This window comes from Hypanus sabinus, chromosome 22 (assembly GCF_030144855.1).
Source record: "Hypanus sabinus isolate sHypSab1 chromosome 22, sHypSab1.hap1, whole genome shotgun sequence".
Classification (NCBI taxonomy): Eukaryota; Metazoa; Chordata; class Chondrichthyes; order Myliobatiformes; family Dasyatidae; genus Hypanus; species Hypanus sabinus.
In genome coordinates, this window is record NC_082727.1 from 23,758,497 (window position 1) to 23,770,874 (window position 12,378).

A 12,378-nucleotide genomic window follows, 5' to 3' on the forward strand; every position below is an offset into this window, starting at 1 on the left:
TGTTCAGCCTGCGGTAGTCGCCGCATGGTCTCCAGCCCCCTGTCGCTTTGGGCACCATGTGCAGAGGGGAGGCCCATGGGCTGTCGGACCTCCGTATGATCCCCAATTCCTCCATCCTCTTGAACTCCTCCTTCACCAGTCGGAACTTGTCCAGGGGAAGCCTTCGAGCACGGGCGTGGAGGGGTGGTTCCTGGGTCGGGATGTGGTGCTGTACGCCGTGTTGGGGCATGGCTGCCGTGAACTGCGGTGCCAGAACCGATGGGAAATCCGCCAGGACCCTGGTGAAGTCGTTGTCGGACAGCGTGATGGAGTCGAGGTGAGGGGCTGGCAACTGGGCTGCACCCAGGGAGAACGTCTGAAAGGTCTCGGCGTGTACCAGTCTCTTCCTGGGCAGGTCGACCAGTAAGCTGTGAGCCCGCAAAAAATCCGCACCCAGAAGCGGTTGGGCTACAGCGGCCAGTGTGAAGTCCCACGTGAACCGGCTGGAGCTGAACTATAGCAGCACCTTACGGGTGCCATAGGTCCTTACTGTGCTGCCGTTCACGGCCCTCAGTGGGGACCCGGTGCCCTGTTGCGGGTGTCGTAACTCATCAGAGGTAAGACGCTGATCTCGGCACCGGTGTCGACTGAAAAAAACGGCATCCCAAGCGCTTGTCCCACACATACAGGAGGCTATCCTGACGGCCATCAGCGGCGGCTGGCCCTGGCATTTCCCGGGAACTTGCAGGGCGGGCTACAGCAGCAGGCTTCTGCGCCTCAGCCCTGCCTCTGGGGTTAGCGGACTCTGTGGCCGGGCCGGGTCTGGTTTGCTGCTGGGAGCGTGGCCTTGTGATCTGTGCAACTGACGCCCCACTCACCTTGGTGTTCCACAGCAAGTCCGCCTGGGCTGCCACCTTCCGGGGGTCGCTGAAATCCGCGTCGGGACAGCAGCAGGCCTAAGTCCTCGGGCATCTGCTCCAGGAATGCCTGCTCAAACATGAGGCAGGGCTTGTGTCTGCTGGCCAGAGACAACATCTCATTCAATAAAGCCGATGGAGGTCTGTCCCCCAAACCATCCAGGTGCAGTAAACGGGCAGCCCGCTCACGCCGTGAGAGTCCGAAAGTCCTTATGAGCAGGGCTTTGAATTCTGTGTACTTGCTCTCCGCAGGGGGAGACTGTATGAACTCCTCAACCTGGGCCGCTGTGTCCTGGTCGAGGGAGCGCACCACGTAGTAGTAACGTGTGTCCTCTGAGGTTATCTGCCGAACGTGGAATTGGGCTTCTGCTTGCTGGAACCACAGGTGAGGTCGCAGCGTCCAGAAGCTTGGCGGTTTTAACGAAACTGCATGAACAGATGCGGCGTCGTTCGTCTCCGTTCCAAATATCGTTTGGACCGTCGGGGTCACCAATTGTAGCGGTGTGCTACATGCAGCGCTGAAATAACGACACAGAGTCGGTAAACTGCAGTTAAAGAAGATTTTATTCGAACTTCGCGACTTCGCTTTAAAGCCTCCCTGATCCCGCCCTCCCCGGGCGCGGATGCTGTAGGAGGCATGTATTCACAGTCCCGCGTGAGCTTTTCCCTTTGTTAGTGAAGCAGACCTGGCGCCCTTTTGGGACTGGCCTTTATGCCAGCGTGCTGGCTATTTGTGAGCCGATTCGAGTGCGCTAGGAAGTGCGTCGCCACAATTGAGTGTTTAGGCTTTGGTGGGGGCTTCCATGGGATAGCTTTTTTTGTTGTTTCTGATGACATTATCCTATTTTCTTTGATTAGTATGTTCTAAGTAAGCCCTTGCAACAGTAACAGTGAGAGCGTAATAAATGAATTATTCAATATTTATGGCAGCAGTACAATGAAGTACATGATAAATGTAGAGAAAGAAACTGAATTAGAGTGAGTATATATAAACTAGTTAAGTTAAAATATGTAGTGCAAAAGATCAAATAAAAAAGTAGTGAGGTAGTATTCATAGGTTCAATGTCCATTCAGAAATTGCATGGTAGAGGGGAAGAAGCTGTTTCTAAATTGTTGAGTCTGTGCCTTGAGGCTTCTGTACCTCCTTACTGATGGTAGCAATGAGAACAAGGCATGTTCTGCAGACATCCCACCTCTCCCAGAAGTTCCAGGAGTCTCCTGCATATTGACAGTGGCTCCCTGACACCCGCAAATTATATATAAGATCCCGGAAATCGATTGTTTTTTGAGAGAGAGAGAGCACCATGGCAGAGTGTTCCAAAAAAAAGAAAATATAAAACGTACTTCAGCCCAGACTACACTAAAGTGTACCCCTGCCTAATAGGGGTCAAAAATAATGACAGCGTTGCTTGCTGCGCTGTTTGCAACAGTGACTTTTCTGTTGCCCATGGTGGGTTAAAATGTAAAAGACACGTTGAGGTGAGTATAACAGGTGTTATTCGTTCATTAGCATGGCTAATGTTATTTAAACTAGCTGGCTAGCTGCTAAGGAGCTACTCTATTGCAGACATCCCACCTCTCCCGGAAATTGATGGTGCTACCTCTCTGAAATGAGATTTTTCTAGGGTGTCTGTGTACTGGGTGGTGGGGGTCCTTAATGATGGATGCTAACTTCCTAAGGCACAGCTCCTTGAAGATGTCTTGGATACTATGGAGGCTAGTACTCATGGTAGAGCTGACTAACTTTACAAGTTTCTGCAAATGTAAGAGTTTTCTGTTTTTATCTGCAACACCAAACTCAATGCCATTTGCCCACTCTCCCCATCCCCAATGATGAGACGAGAAATGTATTGACCTTCTGAAATACAACCAGTAACTTGGCCTCTATGACCTTTTCTGGTAGGTCTGGACCCTGCTTTGCTTTGCCTTGCTATTCGAAGTGCCTGATTAAATTTCTGTTAAATCTGACTCTGCCATCATACCTCTGGAAGTGAGTCCCAGATATCACTCACTCCCTGTAGCAAAAATAAACTCAAATTCTCTTCAAAATGCCTTCTTGTCATCTTAAGTCTAAGCCCTCATTTTGGATATCCTACCATGGGACAAGGTTCTATGTGCCAGAGCCTTTCGCTGTACCATTGTTTGGTCAATTTAAACACTGGCCCAGATGGACTGGAAAGAAAAGGTGTCAGGATCCAAGGTGAGAGCTAATCTCGCTAGCTCTCTGCGATGGTCACTCTTTCCTCTATAGCACTGAAGCTATGAAGACTGCCCCAGCTGCAGTGTTCCATGAACTGATGAGCGAGGCTTTGGGTCTACTCTAGGCTGCTTCGGGGTTTGGATCTGAGGACTTGGTTTGATTCAGAATCCTGTTCGCTTCAATTGTTCCATGATTTGTGTTTTTTTTCCCCCCTTTTCTTTCTTGCACATCAGATGTTAGTCTTTATTTTTTCTTTAATTGGGTTTTTTCCTGTTTCTTCCTTTGCGGCTACCTGTAAGCAAACAAATCTCATGGCTGTATAATTTTACATTCTTTGATAACAAGTGTTCTTTGCATCTTATTTTGTGCATCTCTGTTAGGGCACCCATGCTTTGCTCCAGAGAAAATAACCCAGTATATCTAATCTTTGCCCACAATTCTCTAAGCCAGGCAATACCCTGGTGAATCTTCAATGTACTTGTAAGTGGTAATAAAATCAGCTGGATTGGCTCGTGATGGAGGATAGAATAAAGCAGGATCAGACCACCTGCTTCTTCAGGCTGCCCTGCCACTCAGCACAATCATGACTGACCTTTCACATTGTCATTTTCCAGCAAATTCCTATCCTTCGGTTTCCGTAATGTCTAGATATTTATTAATCAACAACTAAACTCCATGGTGATCCTAAGTTATGGACTTCCATAGCTGATCATCCCTTGGGTGACTTGAGTTTCACCTCCTCAGTTCAAAGCAGCCAATCTCAGTTGTTATCGCATACTGTCATCGGTTCCTAGACTTTTCAGCCGGGGGAACATCTTCCCTTACTTAATCTGTGAAGCCCTTGAAATATTTTGTAAGTTTCAATTAGGTCTCCTCACAGACTTAGAAAGAATACAGCCTGGCCTATTCCAATCTTGCATCATGTGGCAAAAGCCCACGGTCCCTGAACCCAGTCAAGCGAATCTTCACTCTACTTGTTCTCTGGCAGCTGCATTTCTTCTAAGGTAAGATTAACTCAGACCTTGAGTGTAGTCTCACCAAGACCCAAAATCGTTGCAATAAAACTTATGTAGTTAAATCCTTTTGTAATAAAATTAATGTTTTGCAGTTTATTCTTGAGTGGCTGTTGTGCAAGGACTCCTAGGGTCCTTTGGAGAACTATGGCACTTGATGTCCCTGTTTTCAACAAATTTCTTAACTTTTTTTGGAAGTTGGGTGGGGGTGGGTAATATGGCTGGTGGATTCCTCTGTTGAGAGCTGGTATGGACCTATTAGGCCAAAGGGCCGCCTCCTGTGTTGTGGGAAATTAATAAAATATGGCATTGCAACAGTGGCAATACATGTTTGAATAGCTAGCACAGAATATAGCTTTGGGAAAGGAGAATGATGAAGAGAAAGCACTAGTATATCCCCTGGAATTTTAAGTCATTATGTAAAAACATAGAAATGTCCATAGATCAGGGCCCAAAAGCTAGATTTCAAAGTGAAGTACAGTCAGCGCTCCTTATCTGTGGAGGATTGGTTCTGGGACCCCTCACGGATACCAAAAAATGCAGATGCTCAAGTCCCTGTCTCAGTGTGGTGGACTTTAGGATCCAGCGGAACCCCGGACCTTATTTAACCTGTCTCAGTGTGGTAGTCTTTAGGACCTGGCAGAGCTCTGAATCCGCAGTGTTTCTGTTCACAAAAATAATCGCGATCACGATTGAAAATAAAGTGGAAATAATAAAGTGCTCGGAAAGAGGTGAAACGCCATCGGTCATTGGAAAAGCGTTGGGCTACAGTCGGTCAACGATCGGAACAATTTTAAAGGATAAAGTGAGAAAGGCACTGCCCCGATGAAAGCCTACAATTATTACCAAGCAACACAGTGGTTTAATTATTGAAATACATACGTTTCTTAAGTGTTTTATATGCAGAGAAAGGTAAAATATATACTATATACTAAGACAAACGTTTGACTAACTAACGCTAAATAATACCGGATGTACCTGTTATGACTGACTTAGTAAGAGAACTTTTTTTTGATTCCAATCCACAATAACCTATGCACATCCTCCCGTATACTCTGAATCATCTCCTAGATTACTTATATGCCTAATACAATATAAATGCTATGTAAATAGTTGTTATACTGCATTGTTTAGGGAATAACAACAAGAGAAAAGTCTATACATGCTTGAACAACAAGTGCTGGAAGAGCACTTACGAGTTTTCTGGATTTGTGGTTGGTTGAATTTGCGCATGCGGAACTCACAGATAAGGAGGGCCGACTACTTGTGAAACACTTACACATTTAAATGACCAAAATTTACAATTTTTCTGTAAACATTAAAATACTGTAAGGCAGTGTCATTTTGTTAACCTTGTAAAGGTGGTCAGTAAACAAGCAAAACAAATGCGACCCTTTCTAAACCAGGTAAATAAACTCAAGCCTCGAAAGACTGAAATGTTTGCAGATCTGGCTTAGAAGTTCCACCAGGGGCATCTTGCTGCAAATTAATGCTGGAGCAAAGAACTTCTGCGCCTGCTTCTTCTTGCAAGATGTCACTGGTTTCTTGTATAAACATGAAACCCATCAGTTAACTAGCCCAGCACTTCACCAATGTCTTTAATCTGAAGTTAATTTCAGCAGCATTGTGTTCTGATAGAGTACTGAATTTTGTTTTAAAACAGGTGCTGGTATTTTCTCAAATGACGTCAATGTTGGACATCCTGATGGACTACTGCTACCTGAGAGACTATAAATACAGCCGCTTAGATGGTTCCATGCCTTACAATCTGCGCGAGGAAAATGTATGTTCCCCTCCAAAGCTGCATTTTAAATCTCTCAAGTTTCTGTCAGAATACCTGTTGATTTTGTGTGGTGACCTTTTGGCATTCTTCATTAAACCAGAAAAATAAATCCAATCAAGGGATGTGGAGCAGACACTGCTTTTAGCATTAGAGAGTGCCAAATAGAAATTTCATGTTGTATCAGAGGTGATTGAATGAAGAAAAAAATGTCATGGGGTAAGAGGTAATTTTGGCATAGTTGGAAGATTAGCTGGACAACAGGAAACTAGGAGAAAGCATAAATGTGTATTTTTCTGCTTGGCAAGATGTAATCAATGGTGTGCCACATGAGTATGGGATAACTGACATCAAGAGTATCTTAGTTAAATTTGCTAATAGCCCAAGGAAAATTAAGTTGCCAAGAGGATACAGGGAGTCTGTAAGAAGATATGGATAAATGAGTGGACAAGGATCTGGGAAGTGGGGTAAGATGACTTGCCCTTTTTTGGTAGACTTTTATATAAAACGTTTATTTTTAAAAAAAAAACTGCAGAAGTTTGAGATGCAGAGGGATCTGTGGGTCTGAGTGCAAGGTTCACAAAAGTCTCATATACAAGAACAGCGAGCAATTAGGGAAGTGAACACAAATAACATTGTTTATTGTTAAAGGAATAGAATGAAAAATTATGGAGGTTATGCTTCAGTTATATTGTGCATCAGACAATCAGCTGAGACAGTCTTATCCCAGCTCCACCAGGTGCTGGGTTGGTCTATTTATTCCACAACAGTTTATCTTAAAAATGTAACAGCTTGTGATAGTTCAAGAAGATTTAAGTGGTTGAGAAGTCTCATATTTTTGCTTCATGCTCTTTATCAGTTGATTAGTTTGCAGTTGTATTGAGCTATTACTGCCATGGGGATTCGTCTGTGTTGTGGATTACATTAGAGGGATTGGTTGATAATTGTCTCTTATTTCCTAGATAAACAACTTCAACAATGATCCTGAAGTTTTCCTCTTCTTACTGAGCACTCGAGCTGGTGGTTTAGGCATTAACCTGACAGCAGCAGACACTGTCATTATATATGATAGTGACTGGGTAAGTACTCTCCGGGCTGGGATACAGCAGGTTGATCTTGGTTTTAACACCTTGACTGGTGTTGATTTTGAACAATATATTTGTATTTTATATGGGAGATCATAGTGCTTATCAGTAAAGTGCAATTTGTATACTCCCTTCAGGGTCCTCAATCAGGGCTTTCTGTGATGGCTGAGTTGTGCTTGTATTGAGCACATTGATTTAATATGAGGGTGTCACAATACTGGTACTGGTTTACTGTAATCCGACAGACAAATTGAGATAAAATTGCAGCAAAACCTCTGCTTGGCACGCAGCATCTGTGGAGGCAAAGAGTCGATTGGTGTTTTGAGACCCTGCGTTAGGACGGAGGGTGTTGAGGGAGGATAGCCAGTGCTTATCACTGTAAAAGAGCAAAATAGTGAATTAGTGTTCATAGGTTCATGGACCTTTCAGAAATCTGAGGGTGAAGGAAAAGAAGCTGTTCCTAAAACATTGAATGTACATCCTCCAGCTGTTGTATCAATTCCCTGATGGTAGTAATGAGAAGAGGGTATTTCTGGGGTGGTGAGGATCCTTAATGATGGATGCTGCCTGGAGCCACTGCCTTTCAATGGTGAGAAGGGTAGTGCCCCGATGGAGCTGGCTTTGTTTATGACACTCTGCAGCCATTTCTGATCCTGTGCATTGGAGCCTCCATACCAGACGGTGATGCTGCTAGCCAGAATGCTCTCCATAGTACATCCTTGGAAATATGCTGGTGTCTTTGGTGAGAGATAAGTCTCCTCAAACTCCTAATGAAATATAGCTGCTAGCATGCCACCTTCATGATTACATCAATATGTTAAGCCTAGGATAGATCCTCTGATATTTTGATACCTTCCAGGAACTTGAAGCTGTTTGTTTTTTTAAAAATATATTTTCTTTGACCTTGGATTTTAAAGTCTAAATATGGTAGTTAAAACTGAGCTAGCTTCAAGAACATGAGTAAATTTATAGTCATCTTTCCAAGTTTGTGTACATCATGATCTGATCCTGACTCTTCCATACATGAAGCATCTATATTTGTAAATTTTTAAACAGCTCAAGGTAACCAGTATCCATTTCCAATAACAACATTAAATGCTGGGAATGCTCAGTAGGGCATTGAAAGAGAAACAGTTAATACTTCAGTTCAAAGACCTTGTTGTAAGCGGGTAACAGAATCTCAAGGATGAGGACAGTGGGAATGTGGAGAGAGTAGAATTTGGGGAAAACCAGTGGGGGATTGGAAATGCTTTGAAGAGCTATCATAGGATCAATGGGCCCAATGGCCTTGTGTTGTAAGGAGTTGATGTCAGCATTGTTGAGATAATTTTAATGTTTATGACTTATCGAGCTAATTAAAAGGGAAGGTCAGAGAGAGAATGAGCCAAGAAAAGTATTGAAGCTGCAACTTGCAGGTCAGGCTGCTGTTGAACCTGAAACTAACAAGGAAGCTAACACTGGAAGTACCCAGCAGATAAGCAGGGTTAGTAGGAAGAGTAAAAGTGGGTTAATTTTAAGGATGTGATTACAGGAGAACCAGCATGAACAGTAAGAGGAAGATACTTGATCTTGTTGTATTAGATATTGAGACTTGTAGGTTGTGATGTGTCCAAGTGGATGATGAGCTCCTAGAGCTATGTTTGAACAATGCTGGAAGCTGCAGAGATGGGTCAGAGTGGGTTGGAGAACAGAAGTTAAAGTAAGTTAGGAGCTGGGGGTGTAACTGGATTGAATGGAGGTGCTCTGCAAACCTTTAATGTTACCCATCTGCGATACTAATTTGTATTTTTCTCTCTACATTTACACAGTATCTGCTTGGTATTTCCAGCATTCCCCTTTTCTTAGCAATACCTCTGACCTATCTTTCACAATTTTTTGATGTCCCTTTCTTTCCTCTCCCAAATAGATTTAAAATTAAAATCTTAAGCCATATGCTCTGCATACAGTGGCATCATTTCAGCCGTGCCCTACTACAGATATTTCTACCTTGATAATCCTTATCCAATGCTTTGTGCAATCAGATCTATCTTCTCTTTCCTGATCCTGATGAATGGTCTGACCTGAGATAATAATGTTTTTCTGTTACCAAAGATGCTATCTCACTTACTGAGTAATTCCAGCATTTTCCATTTTAGAGCATAGAGCACTGAAAAGTACAGAACAGGAACAGGCCTTCTGGCCCATGATGTCTGTGCTGAGCATGACAGCATACTAAATTAATTCCTTTGCCTACACATGGTCCATGTCCCTCAGATCTTTTTTTTTCAGATTTGCAATACCCACAGGTTTGATTTTCAAATACCCATTTTCAATAGGACTGTTGAAGCCTCTGATCATCTCATTTGTTTTTAAGAATCCTCAGGCTGATCTTCAAGCTCAGGATCGGTGCCATCGAATTGGTCAGAGCAAGCCAGTTGTGGTGTATCGCCTGGTAACTGCCAACACCATTGATGAGAAGATTGTGGAGAAAGCTGCAGCCAAGAGGCAACTTGAAAAGATGGTTATTCATAAAAGTTAGTAATTTCACTGTGGCATTTTCTCAGAGGGAACTTTATTTTGATTGCTTGTCTTGCCCCATGTTTTCATATTATGATTTTCTCTAGTAGTGAGGCCTTTATTTTGAAATGAAGCATTTTTCATTTTAGTGTTTGCATTGATGATTGACATGGCAGGTGTAGCAGGGAAGGAAGCATCAGGTTGTAGCGGTGTGCTACACGCAGCGCTAAAATTACGACACGGAGTCGGTAACTGCAGTCGAAGGAAAAAACTTTATTCGAAATCTTCAGCCTCACTTTTAAGCCTCCCTCAACCTGCCCCCCGTGGCGCAGAGGCTCCAAAGCTCTATGCTCGCAAACCCCCGTAGGCTATCTAATTGTGAGTCGGTTCGGATGTGCCAGGAAATGGGTCGCCACATAATCCCCCCCCCCCCCCGCCCCCCAGAACCAGCGATACACCCCCCAATGTCCACAGTCTGGGCCAAAACCTGCTTGGGAGGTCGGCCTCTGCGCCGAGGTGCCGGAAACTTGGCCGGTTGCGCCAGGTCCACATGGGCCGGTTTGAGGCGGTCCACCATGAAAACCTCCTCTTTCCCCCCAACGTCCAGCACGAACGTGGACCCGTTGTTCCGGAGCACCATAAACGGCCCCTCGTATGGCCGCTGCAGCGGCGGCCGATGCCCGCCCCTTCGTACAAACACAAACTTACAGTTCTGTAGGTCTTTGGGTACGCAGGTCAGGTGCCGCCCGTGCTGTGAAGTGGGTATGGGGGCCAGGTTACCGAACTTCTCGCGTAGTCTGCCCAGGACTGCTGCGGGATCTTCCTCTTGCCCCCTTGGGGCTGGTAGGAACTCCCCGGGGACGACCAGGGGCGCGCCGTATACCAACTCGGCCGATGAGTTGTGCAGGTCGTCCTTGGGCGCTGTGCGGATGCCGAGTAGGACCCAGGGAAGCTCGTCCGCCCAGTTGGCTCCTCGCAGGCGGGCCATGAGGGCCGACTTCAGGTGACGGTGGAAACGCTCCACTAGCCCGTTCGACTGTGGGTGGTAGGCAGTGGTGTGGTGCAGCTGAGTCCCCAAAAGGCTGGCCATAGCTGACCACAGGCTGGAGGTGAACTGGGCGCCTCTGTCGGAGGTAATGTGGGCTGTTACACCAAAGCGAGATATCCAGGTGGCAATCAGGGCTCGGGCGCAAGATTCGGAGGTGGTGTCGGTGAGCGGGACCGCCTCTGGCCATCTTGTGAACCGGTCCACAATAGTCAGGAGGTGCCGCGCTCCGCGCAACACTGGCAGGGGGCCCACAATATCCACATGAATGTGGTCGAAACGCCGGTGGGCGGGATGGAACTGCTGCGGTGGGGCTTTGGTGTGCCGCTGCACCTTGGCCGTCTGGCAGTGCATGCACGTTTTGGCCCATTCACTGACCTGTTTGCGGAGTCCGTACCAAACGAACCTGCTGGAAACCATCCGGACAGTTGTCCGGATGGAGGGATGCGCCAAGTTATGAATGGAGTCGAAAACGCGGCGCCGCCAGGCTGTCGGGATGACGGGGCGGGGCTGGCCGGTGGCGACGTCACAGAGTAGGGTCCTCTCACCCGGGCCCACGGGGAGGTCCTGGAGCTGCAAACCAGAGACTGCGGTTCTGTAACTCGGAGTCTCCTCATCCGCCTGCTGCGCCTCTGCCAGTGCCTCAAAGTCTACCCCTTGGGAAAGGGCATGAACGGTAGGGCGAGAGAGCGCATCCGCCACGACATTGTCCTTACCCGAGACGTGCCGGACATCCGTCGTGTATTCAGAGATGTAGGACAGGTGGCGTTGCTGGTGGGACGACCAGGGGTCGGACGCTTTTGTAAACGCAAAGGTAAGCGGTTTGTGGTCCGTGAACGCGGTGAAGGGCCGACCTTCTAGGAAGTACCTGAAATGCCGGATTGCCAGGTAGAGCGCCAACAGTTCCCAGTCGAAAGCACTGTATTTGAGCTCGGGTGGTCGCAGGTGTTTGCTGAAAAATGCCAGGGGTTGCCAGCGACCTGCGATGAGTTGCTCCAGCACCCCACCGACTGCCGTGTTAGATGCATCCACTGTGAGGGCGGTAGGGGCGTCCATTCTGGGATGTACTAGCATTGCGGCGTCCGCCAAAGCTTCCTTTGTTTGAACGAAAGCGGTGGCGGACTCCTCGTCCCAGGTAATGTCCTTGCTCGGACCCGACATCAGGGCGAACAGGGGGCGCATGATCCGGGCAGCTGAAGGGAGGAAGCGGTGGTAGAAATTGACCATACCTACGAATTCCTGAAGGCCTTTGATCGTGGTGGGTCGGGGAAAGAGGCGGACCGCATCTACCTTAGCGGGCAGAGGGGTTGCCCCGTCTTTAGTAATCCTGTGGCCCAGGAAGTCAATGGTATCGAGTCCGAACTGGCATTTGGCGGGGTTGATTGTAAGACCGTACTTACTCAGTCGGGTGCAGAGTTGACGGAGGTGGGACAGATGCTCCTGACAACTGCTGCTGGCTATGAGGATGTCATCCAAATAGATGAACGCGAAGTCCAGGTCCCGTCCCACCGCGTCCATTAACTGCTGGAACGTCTGTGCGGCATTCTTCAGGCTGAACGGCATGCGGAGGAACTCGAAAAGGCCAAACGGGGTGATGAGAGCCGTTTTGGGGACGTCGTCAGGATGCATCGGGATTTGATGGTACCCTCGGACGAGGTCTACCTTGGAGAAGATCCGTGCGCCGTGCAGGTTTGCTGCAAAGTCCTGAATGTGCGGCACAGGGTAGCGGTCCGGTGTGGTAGCCTCGTTCAGCCTGCGGTAGTCGCTGCACGGTCTCCAGCCCCCCGTCGCTTTGGGCACCATGTGCAGGGGGGAGGCCCATGGGCTGTCGGACCGCCGTATGATCCCCAATTCCTCCATCCT

At 47.1% G+C, this 12,378-nt stretch overlaps 1 protein-coding gene across 5 annotated transcripts in view; it reads left to right on the top strand.

Annotated features, from left to right (window-relative positions):
- Positions 1-12,378, top strand: part of hells (helicase, lymphoid specific) — a 66,007-nt gene that overhangs the window by 42,559 nt on the left and 11,070 nt on the right. For all 5 annotated transcript variants that reach the window (XM_059947321.1, XM_059947319.1, XM_059947318.1 and 2 more), the window contains 3 exons: positions 5,773-5,892; positions 6,852-6,968; positions 9,328-9,487. In XM_059947321.1, coding sequence (XP_059803304.1) covers positions 5,773-5,892; positions 6,852-6,968; positions 9,328-9,487 — 397 coding nt within the window. The remainder of the gene's footprint in view (positions 1-5,772; positions 5,893-6,851; positions 6,969-9,327; positions 9,488-12,378) is intronic.